Source organism: Oryctolagus cuniculus, chromosome 21, assembly GCF_051225735.1.
Source record: "Oryctolagus cuniculus isolate XC-2025 breed Fujian yellow rabbit chromosome 21, ASM5122573v1, whole genome shotgun sequence".
Taxonomy (NCBI): domain Eukaryota; kingdom Metazoa; phylum Chordata; class Mammalia; order Lagomorpha; family Leporidae; genus Oryctolagus; species Oryctolagus cuniculus.
The window spans coordinates 22,208,424-22,224,663 of record NC_142887.1 but is presented as its reverse complement, the minus strand read 5'-3'; the positions used below and the strand labels follow the sequence as shown (position 1 = coordinate 22,224,663).

Below are 16,240 nucleotides of genomic sequence, written 5' to 3'. Positions count from 1 at the left end.
AATAAATAAATATTTATTTATAAAAAGCTGACTTTTCTCTTCAGCCTTCCTGGCCTACAAAGCCTGCCATGGCTGACTGCTGTCCAAGAGTCCCGCTCTCCTCCTCGACCCCTCTCCCTCACCTCCTGTGTCTGGCCCAGCCTGCAGCACACGAAGCTTATTCCTGTGCAGGCTAGGCCCACGCCTCCACGTGGATGCCCCTTCTCCTTGTCCAAAGTCGCCCCCACGGCCCTCAACCCTGGCCAATCAGCAGCAGTCCTGCGGGCTCCATCTCCCCAACACACCCCACCCTCCAGCTGTGCCAGCCAGGCCAGGACCACTGCAGCACCCCCGGCTTTCCCCTCGGCTCCCACTCCTGGCCCCGAGTCCTTCCTTTTCAAACCCACGTCAGCTCACATCAGTCGGCTGGTCAGAGCCCTCCACTGCCCTCCCTGCACCAGAGTGAAAGGCCCGTCCCTGCCCCGGCCTCCCAGCCCTGCTCGCTCAGCTCCTGCCAGCCTCCGCCACCGGCTCCCGCACTGCCCTCCCCGCTGCTGCCTGGCTGGCCCCTTTTTCTGGAACACTCTGCCCCAGGTCTTCACGGGTCTCACAGCTCAACTGAAAACGCACCTCTGCAGGACACCAGAGGCAGCATCCTCCTCCTCTCTTGCCCCTCCCCTGCCCCGAGGCTCTATCCTATCCTCCTGTTGGGTATCGTATGCGCACATCCTGAATCCACTGCTGCTGTCTGTCCGCACACGTCTGCATCGGCCTGTGGTCCTGTTCCTGCCCAGTCCTCACTTAGCAAGCAGGCGTTGCCTCCTGGGCTCATCACAGCTGGTAAGGGAGCAGCGAGACTCAGACACAAATGAGGCTCTTGCCCTTGGGGGACTCACAATCCAGCCATGCTATTGCCAACAGCACTGGTGCTACAGGCCCCGCCCCGGGAGCCGGGAGAGACCCAGCTCCCCCTGGGACCCACCTTTGGAGCAAGTCCCAAGAGAGGAAGGAGTCAGACCCGTGCCTATCCCATCAGTCAACACCTACCTACTTGGCCTGGAGGGAAGGGGCAGTGGGACAGAAGGGGGCGGAGCTGGAGCGGATGCGCTGCACTCCTGGCTCTGCTGCTGAAACAGCTGCGTGGCTTTAGGCAAATCCCTTCACTTGCCCGAGCTGCGGACGAGGCCCAGGCTGGACGAGAGCAAAGCCAGCCACGCCACGCTCTGCGTGCTGCACACTGCACACTCCATGGCTCAGCAGCTGCTGGGGCTGGAGATGCCACAAACAGCTCTATGTGCTGGGTCTGTGATGGAGGGTGGGACTTGGGCAAAAGCCCTTCTCTCAGTGGAGAGAAATGGGAAGTGCACTAGGGGGAGGGGTTAGAATGTGTGTTCCCAGCATCCAACTGGGCAAGCCAGGCTGTCTTCTAAGAAAGTACAGCTCTCCACACGCGACATGGCTCAGAGCAAGGCAGAACAAGGGAACGGGAGCTGGGAAACCCCCCCACCACTGCAGCCCCACAGTTTGGGAGGCTCGGGGGCCACGGCCCTGGTCATTGCCTGGTCGGCAGCGGCAGAGGATGCCCTCACAGACTGGAGAACGCTGTCCTGTCCAGGTGGCTGGGAGGAGGCGCCGGGAGCTGGGAACATTCGGTGCTGTCCAACACAGCACAGAAATCTGCAGCCAGGCCAGGCCCCCAGTCGCCAGGACAAAGGATTCTCCTGGCTATGCCCGGCCGACTGCTGCACTCACCTGTTCTTCAAAGGAAGAGATCTGCCACCTGTACATTCTAAGGACATCCAGCAGGCAGCTTGCATCCAGGACCTCATCGTCAGTAACTTCCTGGCCGGACAGAGCTGCAAAGAAGAGGGTACGACAGTTATCAAACTCAGCAGCACCACGACCAACCAGAAAGCGTGCACAGTGTGACCCACCGAGGTGAGCTGAAGACTGAGGGCCTGGAGCTCACCTTGGGAGGAGCTCTCCCGCATCCGGGCCCCTGTCGTCCCGCCTGACACTCAGTCCTCCCTCGGGTCTTCACCTCTGGTGAATGGGTGGAATTTCTCTCTTTTTAAAAAGGATTGAGGGGCCAGCACTGAGGCTCCGCGGGTTCAAGCCCCCACCTGCAGCACTGACAAACCAATATGGGAGCCAGTTCAAGTCCTGGCTGTTCCACTTCCGACCCAGCTCCCTGCTAATGTGCCTGGGAAAGCAACAAAGGATGGTCTAAGTGTTTGGGCCCATGCAACCACATGGGAGACCCAGAAGAAGCTCCTGGCTCCCAGCTTTGGCCTGCCTCAGGCCTGGCTGTTGAGGCCATCTGGGAAGTGAACCAGTAGATGATCCCTGTCTCTTCTCTCTCTCTCTGCCTTCCAAAGAAATAAAATAAATCTTCAAAAATAAACAAAAAAGACTGATTGATTTAAGAGGCAGAATGAGAGAGAGAGAGGTATCTTCCATCCACGGTCCACTCCCCAGATGCCCACACAGCCAGGGCCGGGCCAGGTCTCCCACATGGGTGGCTGGGGCCCAGTACTTGAACCACCCTCTGCTGCCTCCCAGCCACATTAGCAGAGAGGCAATCGGAAGTGAAGAGCCGGGCCTCACGCCAGCACTCAGATGTAGGACGCAGCCATCACAGTGGCGGATCACTGGCTGCGCCACAGCACCATCCGCAAGTGGATCTTCCACTGTCACCGTCAGCACATTACAGCTGCAAGGCCCTTACTGAGTGCAGTGCCTTTAAGTCCCAGCCCTCGGGGGCCCCGTCATCGGGTCCGACCCCACAGGCAGGGCTGAGCTCCACTCCCCAGCACCGCCTCATGCCAGCGGCCTCGGGTTGCGTCTGCTCGCATTTCTGTTTCTGGTCACAGGAAAGCACGGAGCTGCGTGTGGAACTCAGAGGGCCTGCCAAGAGGCTGTCCTTCGGCCCCGAGCAGGACCAAGCCCACTCTGCTGGGCTCGTGCATGTCCACTACAGTCACAGAGAGCAGGCCTGGTGCTCCTCCCCAAAAGGCTGGCCAGCCCACACCCGGGGCTCTGCGGCCAGTGTCTGCCGCAACTTCTCCATGCAGGCAACACTGAACAAACAGGCATGGCTGAGTGCCCGTGAGACCACACGGACAGGGCCGGTGTTGTGGTGCAGCCGCAGAAGGCCTGCACCCCAAATCGCAGTGCCAGTCCCAGTCCTGGCTGCCCTGCTTCTGATCCAGCTTCTTGCCAATGCACCTGGAGAGCCCACAGCCGTGGCCCAAGTGCCTGGGTTTCTGCCACTCACACAGGAGACCCAGGCTCCTCGGTCTGCCTGACCCAGCCCTGGTTGTTGTGGGCTGTAAACCAGTGGACCTCTCCCTCTCTGTCTCCTCCTGTGCTCTGCCTTTCAAATAAATAAATCTTTTTTTTTTTTTTTTAAAGAAACTTTATGTACAAAACAGGTGGTGGGCTGCATGCGGCGGTGGACTGGTGGGCCGGCTGCTGCTCTTGACCACCTGCTCTCAGAGGGCAGCATGTGGGACAGACAGAAGCAGGAGCCTGCCATCTCAGGGGACTCTCAAAGCTCAGTGACTCCAGACAGAGCAAGCCAGGTTGTGCCTTCTCTGACTGCAGAGAATCTGAAAGACCCTTAACGGCCGCAGGCTCCGGAGGATCTGCACACCGCCAGTCCCCGCCTGGCCCACCCCCACCTCTGAGCAAGGCCAGTGACCCGGGCAGTGGCCGGAGAGGAAGCAGAGATGCAGGCAGCGGTGCTGGGAAGACCTGGGTCTGGCCGCACAGGTGCAACTATAGCCTGGGACTGGCCCTCCGCCCCCCAAGAACAAAGGAAGCAGAACTGGGAAAGGGGCTGTGCCTGCCTTTCTCCCTCACCCCTCAGGCAGCCCTTCTGCCGGGGTTCTCTGTCCCAGGGGAAACTGTGATGCCTCCTTTAACCCAGTTTTGTCCAGCACACACAGGGCGCTGTGGCGATGTCCACTAACACGTTCCCAGCCTATGATGCAACCACGTGACTTTTCCAGAATCTACCGTGCAGAAACAGGTGCTCACCTGCCCAAGGGGGCGTGTACAACAATGTGCAGCTGTAAGGACAATGAGGTTTACAAATCCCTTATGAACATCCGAGAAGGGATTAATATCCAGAATATACAAAGAACTCCTAAAACCCAACACCAGAAAACCCCAAACAACCCAATTCAATGGGCAGGGGACTTGAATAAGAGAGAGAGCCAAGAGAGATCAGAAATGGTAGATATGCACATGAAAAAAACTGTTCAGTGCCTCTTACTGTTAGGGACACACAGATGGAAACCACGAGGAGATATCACTTCACACGCACCAGGACCTGGAACAAGCATCGGGGAGGTGCAGACCCCAGAGCCCTCACGCAGTGCCCAGCCTCATCACACAGCACAAATCTGTGATACAGCGACACCACTTCCTGGGATGCACCCCAAAGAACTAAGCTGGATCTCCAACAGATGTGCGCACACCAACACCTGCAGCAGCGCGGGTCACAGCAGCCGGGCTGAATACCACCCACGTGTCCTCTGCCCCGTGAGTGGACAGACAAAACGCCGTGTCCACACACGATGGAACAGTATCCTGCCTTAGAAAGGAACAGAGCTCCCACAGGGGCTGTGACGTGGGAGGGTATTATGTCACATGACATAATCCACTCAGAAAATGACAGCTATTGTACAATTTCAAACTCACTGAGACAAAAAGTGGAAGAGTGCTTCGGGCACTCGGGAGCGTGTGTTTCGGGGGCACTGAGCTTCGCTAGGGGCTGACGAACAGCAGCTTGGGGGGAGGGGGGATGCGCTGATGGATGCACCACACTGTGACTGCACTCAATACCCCTGCACTGTGGCATTAATTTAAAACTGGTTGGGGCCAGCGCTGTGGTGCAGTGGGTTAACACTCTGGCCTGAAGCACTGGCATCCCATACGGGCACTGGTTCGAGACCCGGCTGCTCCACTTCCGATCTAGCTCTCTGCTATGGCCTGGGAGGGCAGCAGAAGATGGCCCAAGTCTTTGGCCCCTGCACCCGTGTGGGAGACCTGGAAGAAGCTCCTGGCTCCTGGCTTTGGATTGGTGCAGCTCTGGCTGTTGCGGCCAACTGGGGAGTGAACCAGTGGATGGAAAATCTCTCTCTCTCTATGTAACTGACTTTCAAATAAGTAAATAAATCTTTAAAAAAAATTAAAACTGGTTAAAACGGCAACTTTCACATTATGGATACTTGAGCACAGTTTTTAAATGGGCAAAGGACATAAGGAAGCAATTCACAGATGAAAACACGCATACGGATGAGCTCACAAAAAGGAACACGAATGACGCACAGCAGGTACGTAGCTGCTGCACCACACGCTCGCCCTCAAGTGCTTCAAGTTCCCACGAAGACGATTTATTCGTGTCTTACACGTATAATTAAAAATTATTTCTAAAATGACGAAATAGTGGGCCGTTGCTGCAGAATAATGGGTAAAGCTGCATGCCTGGGATACCAGCATCCCATAAGGGCCCCGGTTTGAATCCCGGCTGCTCCACTTCTGATCCAGATCCCTGCTGATGCACCTCGGAGAACGGTGCAGGACGGTCCAAGTACTTGGAGCCCTGCTGCCCATGTGGGAGACCAGTGTGGAGTTCATGGCTCCTGGCTTTGGCCTGGCCCACACTCGGCTGTTGCAGACATTTGGAGAATGGACCAGCAGATGGAAGATTTCTGTTTCTCTGTTGCTCTTGCAAATAAATCAATCTTAAAAAAGAAAGAGAAGCAGAAGTAGGGAAGGAAGCGTATGAGAGAACTTCAAAGAGTTACTGGAAAAATGGATTTAAAAGTTGGGCTTATTTGGCACAAAAATATTTTGAAATGATTTATGCAAAGGTTCTTCAACAGGTTTGTAAGAAATGTGTATTGTGAAAAAACTGCATGGATTTTTAAAAAGTTGCACAAGAATAAACATCTTTTAAAACATTTTTAGCCGGCGCCGTGGCTCAATAGGCTAATCCTCCACCTTGCGGCGCCGGCACACCGGGTTCTAGTCCCGGTTGGGGCGCCGGATTCTGTCCCGGTTGCCCCTCTTCCAGGCCAGCTCTCTGCTATGGCCAGGGAGTGCAGTGGAGGATGGCCCAGGTGCTTGGGCCCTGCACCCCATGGGAGACCAGGAAAAGCACCTGGCTCCTGGCTCCTGCCAGGATCAGCGCGGTGCGCCGGCTGCAGCGGCGGCCATTGGAGGGTGAACCAACGGCAAAGGAAGACCTTTCTCTCTCTGTCTCTCTCTCTCACTGTCCACTCTGCCTGTCAAAAAAAAAAAAAAAAAAAAAATTTTTTTTTTTTTTTTTTTTTTTTTTTTTTTTTTGACAGGCAGAGTGGACAGTGAGAGAGAGACAGAGAGAGAAAGGTCTTCCTTTGCCGCTGGTTCACCCTCCAATGGCCGCCGCTGCAGCCGGCGCACCGCGCTGATCCTGGCAGGAGCCAGGAGCCAGGTGCTTTTCCTGGTCTCCCATGGGGTGCAGGGCCCAAGCACCTGGGCCATCCTCCACTGCACTCCCTGGCCATAGCAGAGAGCTGGCCTGGAAGAGGGGCAACCGGGACAGAATCCGGCGCCCCAACCGGGACTAGAACCCGGTGTGCCGGCGCCGCAAGGTGGAGGATTAGCCTATTGAGCCACGGCGCCGGCCAAAAAAAAAAAATTTTTAAAAGGTTTATTTATTTATTTATTTGAAAGGCAGAGAGAGAGAGAGAGGGAAATCTTGCATCTACTGGTTCAATCCCTCAAGGCCACAACAGCCAGCGCTGGACTGAGCGAGGAGCTGCATTGAGTCTCCCCGTGGGTGGCCACCACCCCTGCCTCCCAGGGCCGTTGGCAGGACGCTGGATGGGAAGCAGAGGCAGCGCTCACCGCCAGGCCCTCCACACAGCATGCAGGTGCCCCAAGTGGAGGCTTCACCAACCCCGCGCCACAACGCCCAGCCCACCCTGCGTTTTAATTCCACATTCCCCACGAGCTTTTGGAATACTCCTCGTTCACACAGGTGAGCCCGGAGGTCAAGGCTAAGCAACCCTCAGTTTGCACGAGGACTTCACGTGGACAGCTTTGCACACGGTCTGTGGAGTGGTTTCTTCCTTCCTTCCTTCCTTCCTTCCTTCCTTCCTTCCTTCCTTCCTCTCTCTCTCTCTCTCTCTCTCTCTCTTTCTCTCTCTTTCTCTCTCTTTCTCTCTTTCTCTCTTTCTCTCTTTAACAGTAAAAGATACTATCCTCAAGTCACCACTTTTGCAGAGGGGCACACTTGCTTCAAGAAGAGGTCTGTGTCAAGGTCACACAGAGGTCACATAGCGGAATTCCTTCATGAAGCAACACTCAGCTGGGTGTTTTGTACATCCAGGTTTTTTTGTTTTGTTTTTTTTGACAGGCTCTGGCTGTGAGCGTCTTTTCAACTTGATACTCTGCAGCCCACGCCCCTCCCAAATTAAAAAGCAAAAACAAAAACAACTTCCCTAAAATGATTCTAAGCAGCTGCGGGCCTCGGCTCCTCCCGTCCTGTGCTGGCCACGCACGCTGCTCCCCCTCGGGGTGGGGCGCGGGGAACATCCCAAGCAGCGGTCACACACCATGCATGTAGTGTGTTCTGCATGATGCCCACGGGATGGCAGCAGAGATCCCAGGGAAAACACGCCACTCCCACGGTCAGAAAAGTGATCAACAAAGAAGGCCCACGAGGGGCTCCCTCAGACCTTCCCAGGCAAGATACACCCGAGTCGGGGCCGGTATCAGCCAGTCCCCGGGGGGGCTGCTTCCGGGACGCCAGATCGCGGGCCTCTGTTTCTAACTATCTCCAGGCGCCAGGTCTCAGATGTGGGGTCGCGAGCAGCAGGCTGCCTCCCCGAGAGACTGCACTCAGTGACACCCCCAGCAGCACAGGGAGTTGCCCGGATTTGGTGCTGAACCTTTGCTGACGGGCCCGAAAATGGCAGTCTGATGTTCTCTGTGTTTCTCTGGTGAGGGTCACGGAGGCTGCCCGAGTGCCCGGCGGCCGTGGGGAACGCCTCTCTGACAGCCTTGCGTCTTCAGCGGAGCTCCCCTCTCTCTAACTGAAATGTTGTCCAAACCTGTGTGCGTCTTATAGCACCGCGTCTGTGTGGCAGCGAGCTTTCCCCTCCTTAAACAGCTGCTATTAAACCATTCTTAAGTAAATGGATCTTTCTTTGATGTTTTTTTTAAATGCCTGTTGCTATCTACTGAGCTCTTGGGGGGTTTCTTTGTGACGCTCTGTATGATCTTATTCTACCAAAGGCTACTGACGAGCCCCTCACCTGCCATCACCCAGGACCCCCCAACTCCACCCTCACCTGCCATCACCCCCAACTCCACCCTCACCTGCCATCACCCCCAAACTTCACCCTCATCTGCCGACACCCCCAACTCCACCCTCACCTGCCGTCACCCTGGACGCCCCCAACCCCCGTGAGCCCCCGGCACGGTACCTTTCAGCAGGCGCAGCAGGGTCAGGGACAGGTACTGGTGTGGGGGCGGCTCCTCCTGCTCCTTGGCGTACTGGGCGGTGAACTCCTCCAGCCACTTGATGAAGGCGGGGCAGGCGGACAAGCCTTGCAGCAGGGAGTTCATGAAGCAGGTGTTCCCCAGATTGACCAGGCCCGGCACGAGCCCTGAAAGAAGAGCAGGGGGCAGGAGGGAGGAGCACGTCACGTGGGACAGGGGCAGGGTCTCGTCCACAGGGGCCTGGGGGCCAGGCCTGGTCTGCAGGTGCTGCCCCGGTAGACCGGGAGGGACAGCAGGAGAGGTCGCTGTGATCTCTGACACACGTCGTGGCCTCCACGGCAGCTCAGCCAGGAGTGAGTGAACGAGCACTCACTGCCGCCTGCGCGTTCCCTGGCACCTGCCGCCTCCCCATCCTTCAGAAGCGAGCCGAGCTCCTCAGGGCAGAGCACACCATCCCCTTGGTCTGCCAGGACAGCGCCGTCGTCCTCACCTGCGCCCACACTGGGAGCCCTGCGTCTGCACTGAGGACACAGCTCCCACGGTTCGACAGAGAGAACACACCCGACCCGCAAGGTGGGCGGCTCCTCAGCATGGTCTGAAACTTTTAGAGTTGACTGTCGTATTATTATTATTATTTTTTGACAGGCAGAGTTAGACAGTGAGAGAGAGACAGAGAGAAAGGTCTTCCTTCCGTTGGTTCACCCCCCAAATGGCTGCCATGGCTGGTGCGCTGCGCTGATCCGAAGCCAGGAGCCAGGTGCTTCCTCCTGGTCTCCCATGGGGTGCAGGGCCCAAGCACTTGGGCCATCCTCCACTGCACTCCCGGGCCACAGCAGAGAGCTGGCCTGGAAGAGGGGCAACCGGGACAGAACTGGCGCTCCGACTGGGACTAGAACCCGAAGTGCTGGCGCCATAGGCGGAGGATTAGCCTAGTGAGCCGAGGTGCCGGCCAGAGTTAACTTTCAAGGTTTTAAAACTCTACCTAAATTCTTTTTTTTTTTTTAAATTCATTTGATTTTTGAGAGGTAAACTTTTTTTTTAAAGATTTATTTATTTATTTGAAAGAGTTACCCAGTGACAAAAGGAGAGGAAGAGAAAGAGAGACAGAGAGAGAGGTCTTCCATCTGCTGGTTCACTCCCCAATTGGCCGCAATGGCCAGAGCTGCACTGATCCAAAGCCAGGAGCCAGGAGCTTCTTCCAAGTTTCCCATGCGGGTGCAGGGGCCCAAGCCCTTGGGCCATCTTCCACTGCTTTCCCAGGCCACAGCAGAGAGCTAGATCGGAAGTAGAGCAGCCAGGACTCGAACTGGTGCCCGTATGGGATGCCGGCACCGCAGGTGGCAGCATTACCCGCAACACCACAGTGCCAGCCCCTAAATTCTCTTCTATAAATGATGGTCAGGAGTTCAAAGGATGCTCTGCAAAAGGAACTCCTGTATTTCTGTTTCTTTGTTCTCAAAAAAATTGGAACTGTATTGTAAACATCCCACAAAGAATGACGACAATTTAGTCCAGTTTGTGTCTTTGTCAATGATTGTTTATGAATGATAACTGTCAAAAATATATTTTATAAGTTAAAAAAAAGTAATCACTGAGAGAGACACCATTGTACCCATTCTGATCAGACTTTCTGCAGGGACAAATGAGATCTGACACACGTCCCTCTACTACTGAAGATCTTTCTAAAAAAACTCTCTTATTATAAAAGTTCTGGGGCTGGCACTGTGGCACAGCATGTAAAGCCACAACCTGCAGTGCTGGCATCCCAATTGGGCACTGGCTTGAGTCCCGGCCTCTCCACTTCCAATCCAGCTCTCTACTATGGCCTGGAAAGGCAGTGAAAGATGGCCCAAGTGCTTGGGCCCCTGTACCCACATGAGAGATCCGGAAGAAGCTCCTGGCTCCTGGCTTTGGATCAGCTCAGCTCCGGCCATTACAGCCATCTGGGGAGTGAACCAGCAAATGGAAGATTTTCTCTCTCTCTGTCTCTGCTTCTCTGTAACTCTGCCTTTCAAATAAATAAATAAATCTTTGAAATAAATAGATAGGGGCCGGCGCCATGTTGCAGTAGGTTAATCCTCCACCTGTGGTGCCGGCATCCCACATGGGCGCAGGTTCTAGTCCCGGCTGCTCCTCTTCCAATCCAGCTCTCTGCTGTGGCCTTGGAAAGCAGTAGAAGATGGCCCAAGTCTTTGGGCCCCTGCACCCACGTGGGAGACCTGGAAGAAGCTCCTGGCTCCTGGCTTCGGATCGGCTCAGCTCCAGCCCTTGTAGCCATCTGGGGAGTGAACCATCGGATGGAAGACTTCTCTCTCTGCCTCTCCTCTCTCTATGTAACTCTGACTTTCAAATAATAAATAAATAAATCTTAAAAAAAAAAAAGATGTCTGTTTATAAAGCGAGCATTTAAGTTTTTTAAAATTATTATTAATGAAGACCCTAACGCGGGAGCTCCCCCGTGACTAGCAGCTGGTCAGAGCAGGCAGACACACCACGGAAGACACGATTCCCACGTCCACGACAGCAGGCAAGGCGGCCACGACGGCGCATGCGCCACCTCCAGCCAGCGGGGCCCCAGGTGGAGATCCCTCCACCACAGTGGGCTCCTGAGTGGGCGTGGCAGCTGCGAGAGGAAACCCGGGAGCCCCCGCAGCGCCTCGCAGGGGCCGACGGCAGGGCCTGGGCCCGGCTGCGCTCGCTCCTACCTTTCCTGCGCTTCTTTCTCTCCGTCACCGGCCCCCAGATGACGTAGATGCCCGCCGCGAGGGCCGCGGCGATGCCGCCCAGAACGCCCCAGTTCCTCATGACCTTGTACCTGAAAAAGAAAGCGCGCTTACCAGCTGCCCGCATCCCAAACGCCGCACGCCAACGCACGGACGCCAGCAAGGACGGCACAGGCGGCAAAACCCCCACCAAGGACCCGGCCTCCTGCTGACGTCCGCTGACCGGGCGGCTGCACGAAGGACGCCACGGCTTCAGGATTGAAACGTGAGTGGGAGCCCGACCTTCCCAGAGCCTCGCCCTCCTGCTCGGCCTCCCACCCCCTGCACGCCGGACGCCACGCCAGCCACGCTCAAGTCCCGGGCTGCCCGGAATACTCTCCCCCCGGCTTGGCTCGCTCCTGCACCTGCCTTCTCCGCTCCTGGGATCCGGAGCCCTGTGCTGTACCCAGTTCCACTCACCCCCTTTCACACAAGGTCACTGCTCCCCTGTCTCTCGTCCATCTCTCTCAACTGGATTCACTGTCTCTGAGGGCCGCGGACTTGTCTGTTTTGTTCAATGACGTATCTCATGCCTGGCAATTAGTGGGTTCTCTGTAGAAAGGGAATTCTAGGGGCTGGCACTGTGGCACAGCAGGTTAAGCCACTGCCTGTAATGCTGGCATCCCACATGGGTGCCAGTTGGAGTCCATTTTTGATCCAGCTCCACTTCCCCCCGCCCCACAGGCAGAGTTAGTGAGAGAGAGAGAGAGAGAGAGAGAGAGGTCTTCCTTCCGTTGGTTCACCCCCCAAATGGCCACTACGGCTGGTGCGCTGCGCCAATCCGAAGCCAGGAGCCAGGTGCTTCTCCTGGTCTCCCATGAGGGTGCAGGGCCCAAGCACTTGGGCCATCCTCCACTGCCTTCCTGGGCCACAGCAGAGAGCTGGACTGGAAGAGGAGCAACCGGGACAGAATCCAGTGCCCCGACCGGGACTAGAACCCGGGGTGCCGGCGCCGCAGGCGGAGGGTTAGCCTAGTGAGCCGCAGCACCAGCCTCAGCTCCACTTCTGATCCTGCTCCCTGCTAATGTGCGTGGGAAGAGGAAAGAAGGTGGCCCAACGACTTGGGTCCCTGCCGACCATGTGAGAGACCCTGATGGAGCTCTGTGCTCCTAGCTTTAGCCTGACCCAGCTCCAACTGTTGTAGCCACTTGGGGAGTGAACCAGCGGACAGAAGATCTCTCTCTTTCTCTCTGTCTCTTCTCTCTCTGTAACTCTACCTTTCAAGTAAAAACCTTTAAAAAAAAAAAAAAAAAGGAACTCCTTTAGAATATTAAACATGGAGAGGGTATACAATAAAGGGTCTTATGAGTGCTTAAAAAATTAAAGATTTCTTGATTCCAGGCTTGAACACTGAAGTCATTCTTTCAGTACACAGTTTTTCTAAAGTTAAGTGCCTCCGCCAAGTTAGCCAAAGCACGTCCTCATACCAGGATCTGGATCACGTGACCTTGGCTTTGACCTCAGGTCAGCCAAGAGTCACTGGACATCACAGTGGCTCTCCCTTACACCAATCAACATTTTTTCGTGTCATAGCTGGTAACTGAATTTCAAACACATTTTTGTGCTTCTAAGACAGAATCAATAGATTTTGTACAGAACTTGGTTAGGAAAGTGGGGTCAGGGGCCGCCCTTGTGGTACAGCAGGTTAAGCTGCTACCTGGGACGCCAGCATCCCACGTGGATGCTGGTTCGAGTCCCGGCTGCTCTACTCCCGATCCAGCTCCCTGCTAATGCCCCTGGGAAGGCAGCAGAGGACGGCCCCTCTGACCCATGGGGGAGACACTGATGGAGCTCCAGGATCCTGGCTTTGGCCTGGCCCAGCCCCCGCTGTTGCAGCCATTTGAGGAGTGACCAGCAGATGGAAGATCTCTGTCTCTCCTTCTCTCTCTCTAACTCTTCCTTCCAAATAAAATACATAAATATTTTAAAAAGAAGAGGAAGAAAGTGGAGTCACATGAATCTGGCTCAATCTTTGCTGTTTCGCCCCCTAAGCCTCCGCTTCCCCATCTTTACAATGGGCACAATCGGAGGGACGCTGTGGGGACGGACCAGGCCTGACGCACAGGCTGGGGTAAGAGCTTAGCAAACATTAGCTGCTGTATTAGGAAGGCTTCTCATTCCAGGTTCACCCATCAAAGCCACTTGTGGGGTTTCTCACTGCATCACTGTGCTTTTACGCAACACACACTCCCAGAAGTCCCCAGCAAGGTTGAAGAATTCTGTCCCTGCAGGGCTAGGGCACTTTGCTTCAAAACCCTCTCATCAAACACAGGTGTTCACGCACACGCACCCCGAGCCAGGCACTGTGACCCCGTCATCTCTTTCTGCAAACAACAACCCCACGAGGCGGCTGCCACCACCACCCGCGGATTCAAACTCAGAGCCAAGGCCAAGCCGGTCACAGCGCGTCAGAGGACACGGCCTGAAACCACGCGGGGTCCGGCTCGCCACTCCGTGCTTACAGTCCTGGAGGTGGAGGAATGGGACTGGAGGCAGGACTGGCCGGCGGGCAAAACCCCAGGAAGCTCCAGTCGTTAGCAAAATGACAGGGGGGGAGGGGGGCTGGGCGAGGCGTCAGCTGGCTTTTCCTCCCGGCCATGCCACCAGCTGAGCTTAGGGGGGCTCAGGCCAGGCTGCCTCAAAGCCCATTCCCCACGCACAGAATGGGGGCCCTGGGCAGGACAGCCTCGGGGGCGCCCAGCCCTGGGATAATGGGTGCGTTAGCCCTGCTCCAGTTCCAGAGGAGGCGGATCCACGTGTGCAACAGGTCTCAGCCATTCAGGGTGGGCAGCGGGGGCCTGGTGCTCAGCTCTGCCCAGCCCTGGGGGTGGGGGGAGGCAGTGAACAGAAGGAGGGGGTCGCAGGCTCTGACAGCGACAACAGGGGAGGGGCTTGCGGGGAGGAGCCCCGCGCGGGATAGCGAGCCTCCAGGCCGACTTGGAGAGCCTGGCCAGACCGGGGGACCCTGGCTGGGGCAGGGAGGGGGACAGAAGGGTCGGGGTCCCCCCAAAGGACTGCGGGGTCCTGGCAGTCTCGGGGCGGTGGGGGGTGGGGGCACGGGCAGCACTGTCAGAATTCGGGCTTTGACAGGACCGTGGCCCTGGGGGTGCTGGGGCCCACCCTGGCTCACGGCGCGGGTCGGGGGCTGACTTTCCTTCCCGAGGAACGCAGACAGAACTGGGGCTGCTGGAGGCCCCGAGAGGCCTGCGTCCTTTCCGCCTCGGTCCCGGGCCCCCGACCCTGCTGGACGCAGACGCCTCCGGAGCACCCCCTCGGGCCTGCGGACCCCGACTGGGGCGTGAGAAGGCCGCCAGAGGCCCGGCTGGGCACCCCGATCCTGGCCTCTCCGGCCGCCCCGCCCCCAAAGCTCACCTGACTGCGGCCCCGGTCCGCAAGAAGCGCTGGATGGCCCTGTCAGCTGCGGTCATCGCCGCCCCAGCCCGGGAACTGAGCATTGCGGCCGAGCCTGAGGCCCGCTGCCGCCCCCGCCGCGACCGCTGCCGCCGGACCCGAAGGCTCCTAGGGCTCCAAGCCTCCCAGGGCTCCCCAGGCGGCGGAACCCACGGCCACGTCCCAGATCCTCGGGGGAAGGTAGGCCAACGGACGCACGCCCCCCCCCCCGTCCCCGTGAGGACCGGAAGTAGCTACCACCGGAGACCAATAGCTGACGGACCACGACCTGGTTCTACCTTCCCCTTAGCAACGGGCGCCGGCGTCGGTTGCTAAGGGAGGTCCGGGACCCTCGGGTCCTCCTCGTTTAGATTTTGCCCAGACACAGCGCTCCGAAGAGGGACCTTGGGCCATGGTTTGAGATTTTCAGTGTGGAGAGGGAGGCCACTTTTCAAAGGTGAGGTCTTGCACGTTCAGTTGTTCCTGTGGTCAGCGGAAGTGGATGGAGAGGGAGGGCCTGCCATGGCGGTGGCGCGTCTCTGACAGCATCAGCAGGGCACCCGCGGCGATCGTAGCCGCCACGCTTACTGCTGGCTTGGGTGCCGGGGTACTGCTAACATGGCACGCCCCTTATTCACATGGACTGTTCACACCGACCACAGCATCGCCCACATTCACATCCCAGGAAGCCCAGGACATTTGGAAAAGTATCAAGTCTCTGGATACAGCTCGAGAGTGCCTAGGGAGCTGTGAGATCCGTCAAGTCTGCGTCTGCAGAACAAAGATGTTCAAAACAAATAGAATGAGACCCACTCAGGTGATTAAACTTGTAGCCAGACTCAAGCAAGAGGTGAACCTCTTAACCGTGTTTTACCGGGAATAGGCGTGCGGTGCAGTGGTTACATTGTCACCCGGGACGCCTGCAACTCTGAGTGTCTGCTTCCAGTCCTGGCTTCTCGGTGCTTCCGATTCAGCTTCCTGCTGGTGGACACCCTGGGAGGCAGTGGAAGATGGTCTGAGTCGTTGGGCCCCTGCACCCATGTTGGAGACCTGGAAGAAGCTCCTGGCTCCTGGCTTTGGATGGGCACAGCTCCGCCTTTGCAGCCATCTGAGTAGTGAACCAGTGGATGGAAGACCTCTCTGTCTGTCTCTATCTCTCTCTGTAACTCTTTCAAATAAATAAGATAAATCTTAAAAAAAAGAAAACACTGTCATATCAATGAGATAATTTACCATATGTTTTTGTGCTAGGTATGTCTCAACTTGGACCACCCACTACCTTTCACGTGCTCCGTCTGTGGCCAGTGGCTGGCTACCCACTGGACAGCACTGCTGATGGAGCATTAGCACCAAAGAGATTTTTCCTTTCCACGTAATCACTTTTGCAATTCCAGACCAAGTAATTGCACCTGCTTTAGTAAAAAAAAATTAACATATTAGCTCAGTGATTCTCAAAGTGTTTTGTCTTTGGATCCCTTGAAATTGTTTTCTTGTTCATGTGAGTTCTATCTAACCATTTAAAATTAATTGAAATTGAGAAATTGTTTTTGACCCCTTACATAAAAGTATAATTTACAAGGCAAAGTTTGCTTGTTTTTAGTTTACAATTC

At 56.3% G+C, this 16,240-nt stretch overlaps 1 protein-coding gene and 1 long non-coding RNA gene across 4 annotated transcripts in view; one reads left to right on the top strand and one right to left on the bottom strand.

Annotated features, from left to right (window-relative positions):
• The window catches only part of USP30 (ubiquitin specific peptidase 30), a 29,648-nt gene extending 14,825 nt beyond the window's left edge, over positions 1-14,823 (bottom strand). Inside the window, exons 1-4 of one of the 2 annotated variants that reach the window (XM_070066013.2) lie at positions 14,613-14,823; positions 11,184-11,293; positions 8,463-8,645; positions 1,732-1,835 (exon numbers count right to left, since the gene is read on the bottom strand). In XM_070066013.2, the coding sequence (XP_069922114.1) occupies positions 1,732-1,835; positions 8,463-8,645; positions 11,184-11,293; positions 14,613-14,695 (480 nt within the window). In that variant the 5' untranslated portion in view covers positions 14,696-14,823. The remainder of the gene's footprint in view (positions 1-1,731; positions 1,836-8,462; positions 8,646-11,183; positions 11,294-14,612) is intronic. The other variant, XM_051835849.3, reaches the window with a different exon arrangement.
• An 83-nt stretch (positions 14,824-14,906) lies between these two features.
• On the top strand, positions 14,907-15,836 carry LOC138847424 (uncharacterized). 2 transcript variants are annotated; one of them, XR_016226975.1, is made up of 3 exons: positions 14,907-15,087; positions 15,293-15,447; positions 15,577-15,836. It is a non-coding gene; the product is annotated as an uncharacterized LOC138847424 (long non-coding RNA). The 2 variants fall into 2 exon arrangements; XR_016226976.1 differs by lacking the exon at positions 15,293-15,447 and having other exon boundaries at positions 14,910-15,087.
• The last annotated feature ends 404 nt before the right edge of the window (positions 15,837-16,240 follow it).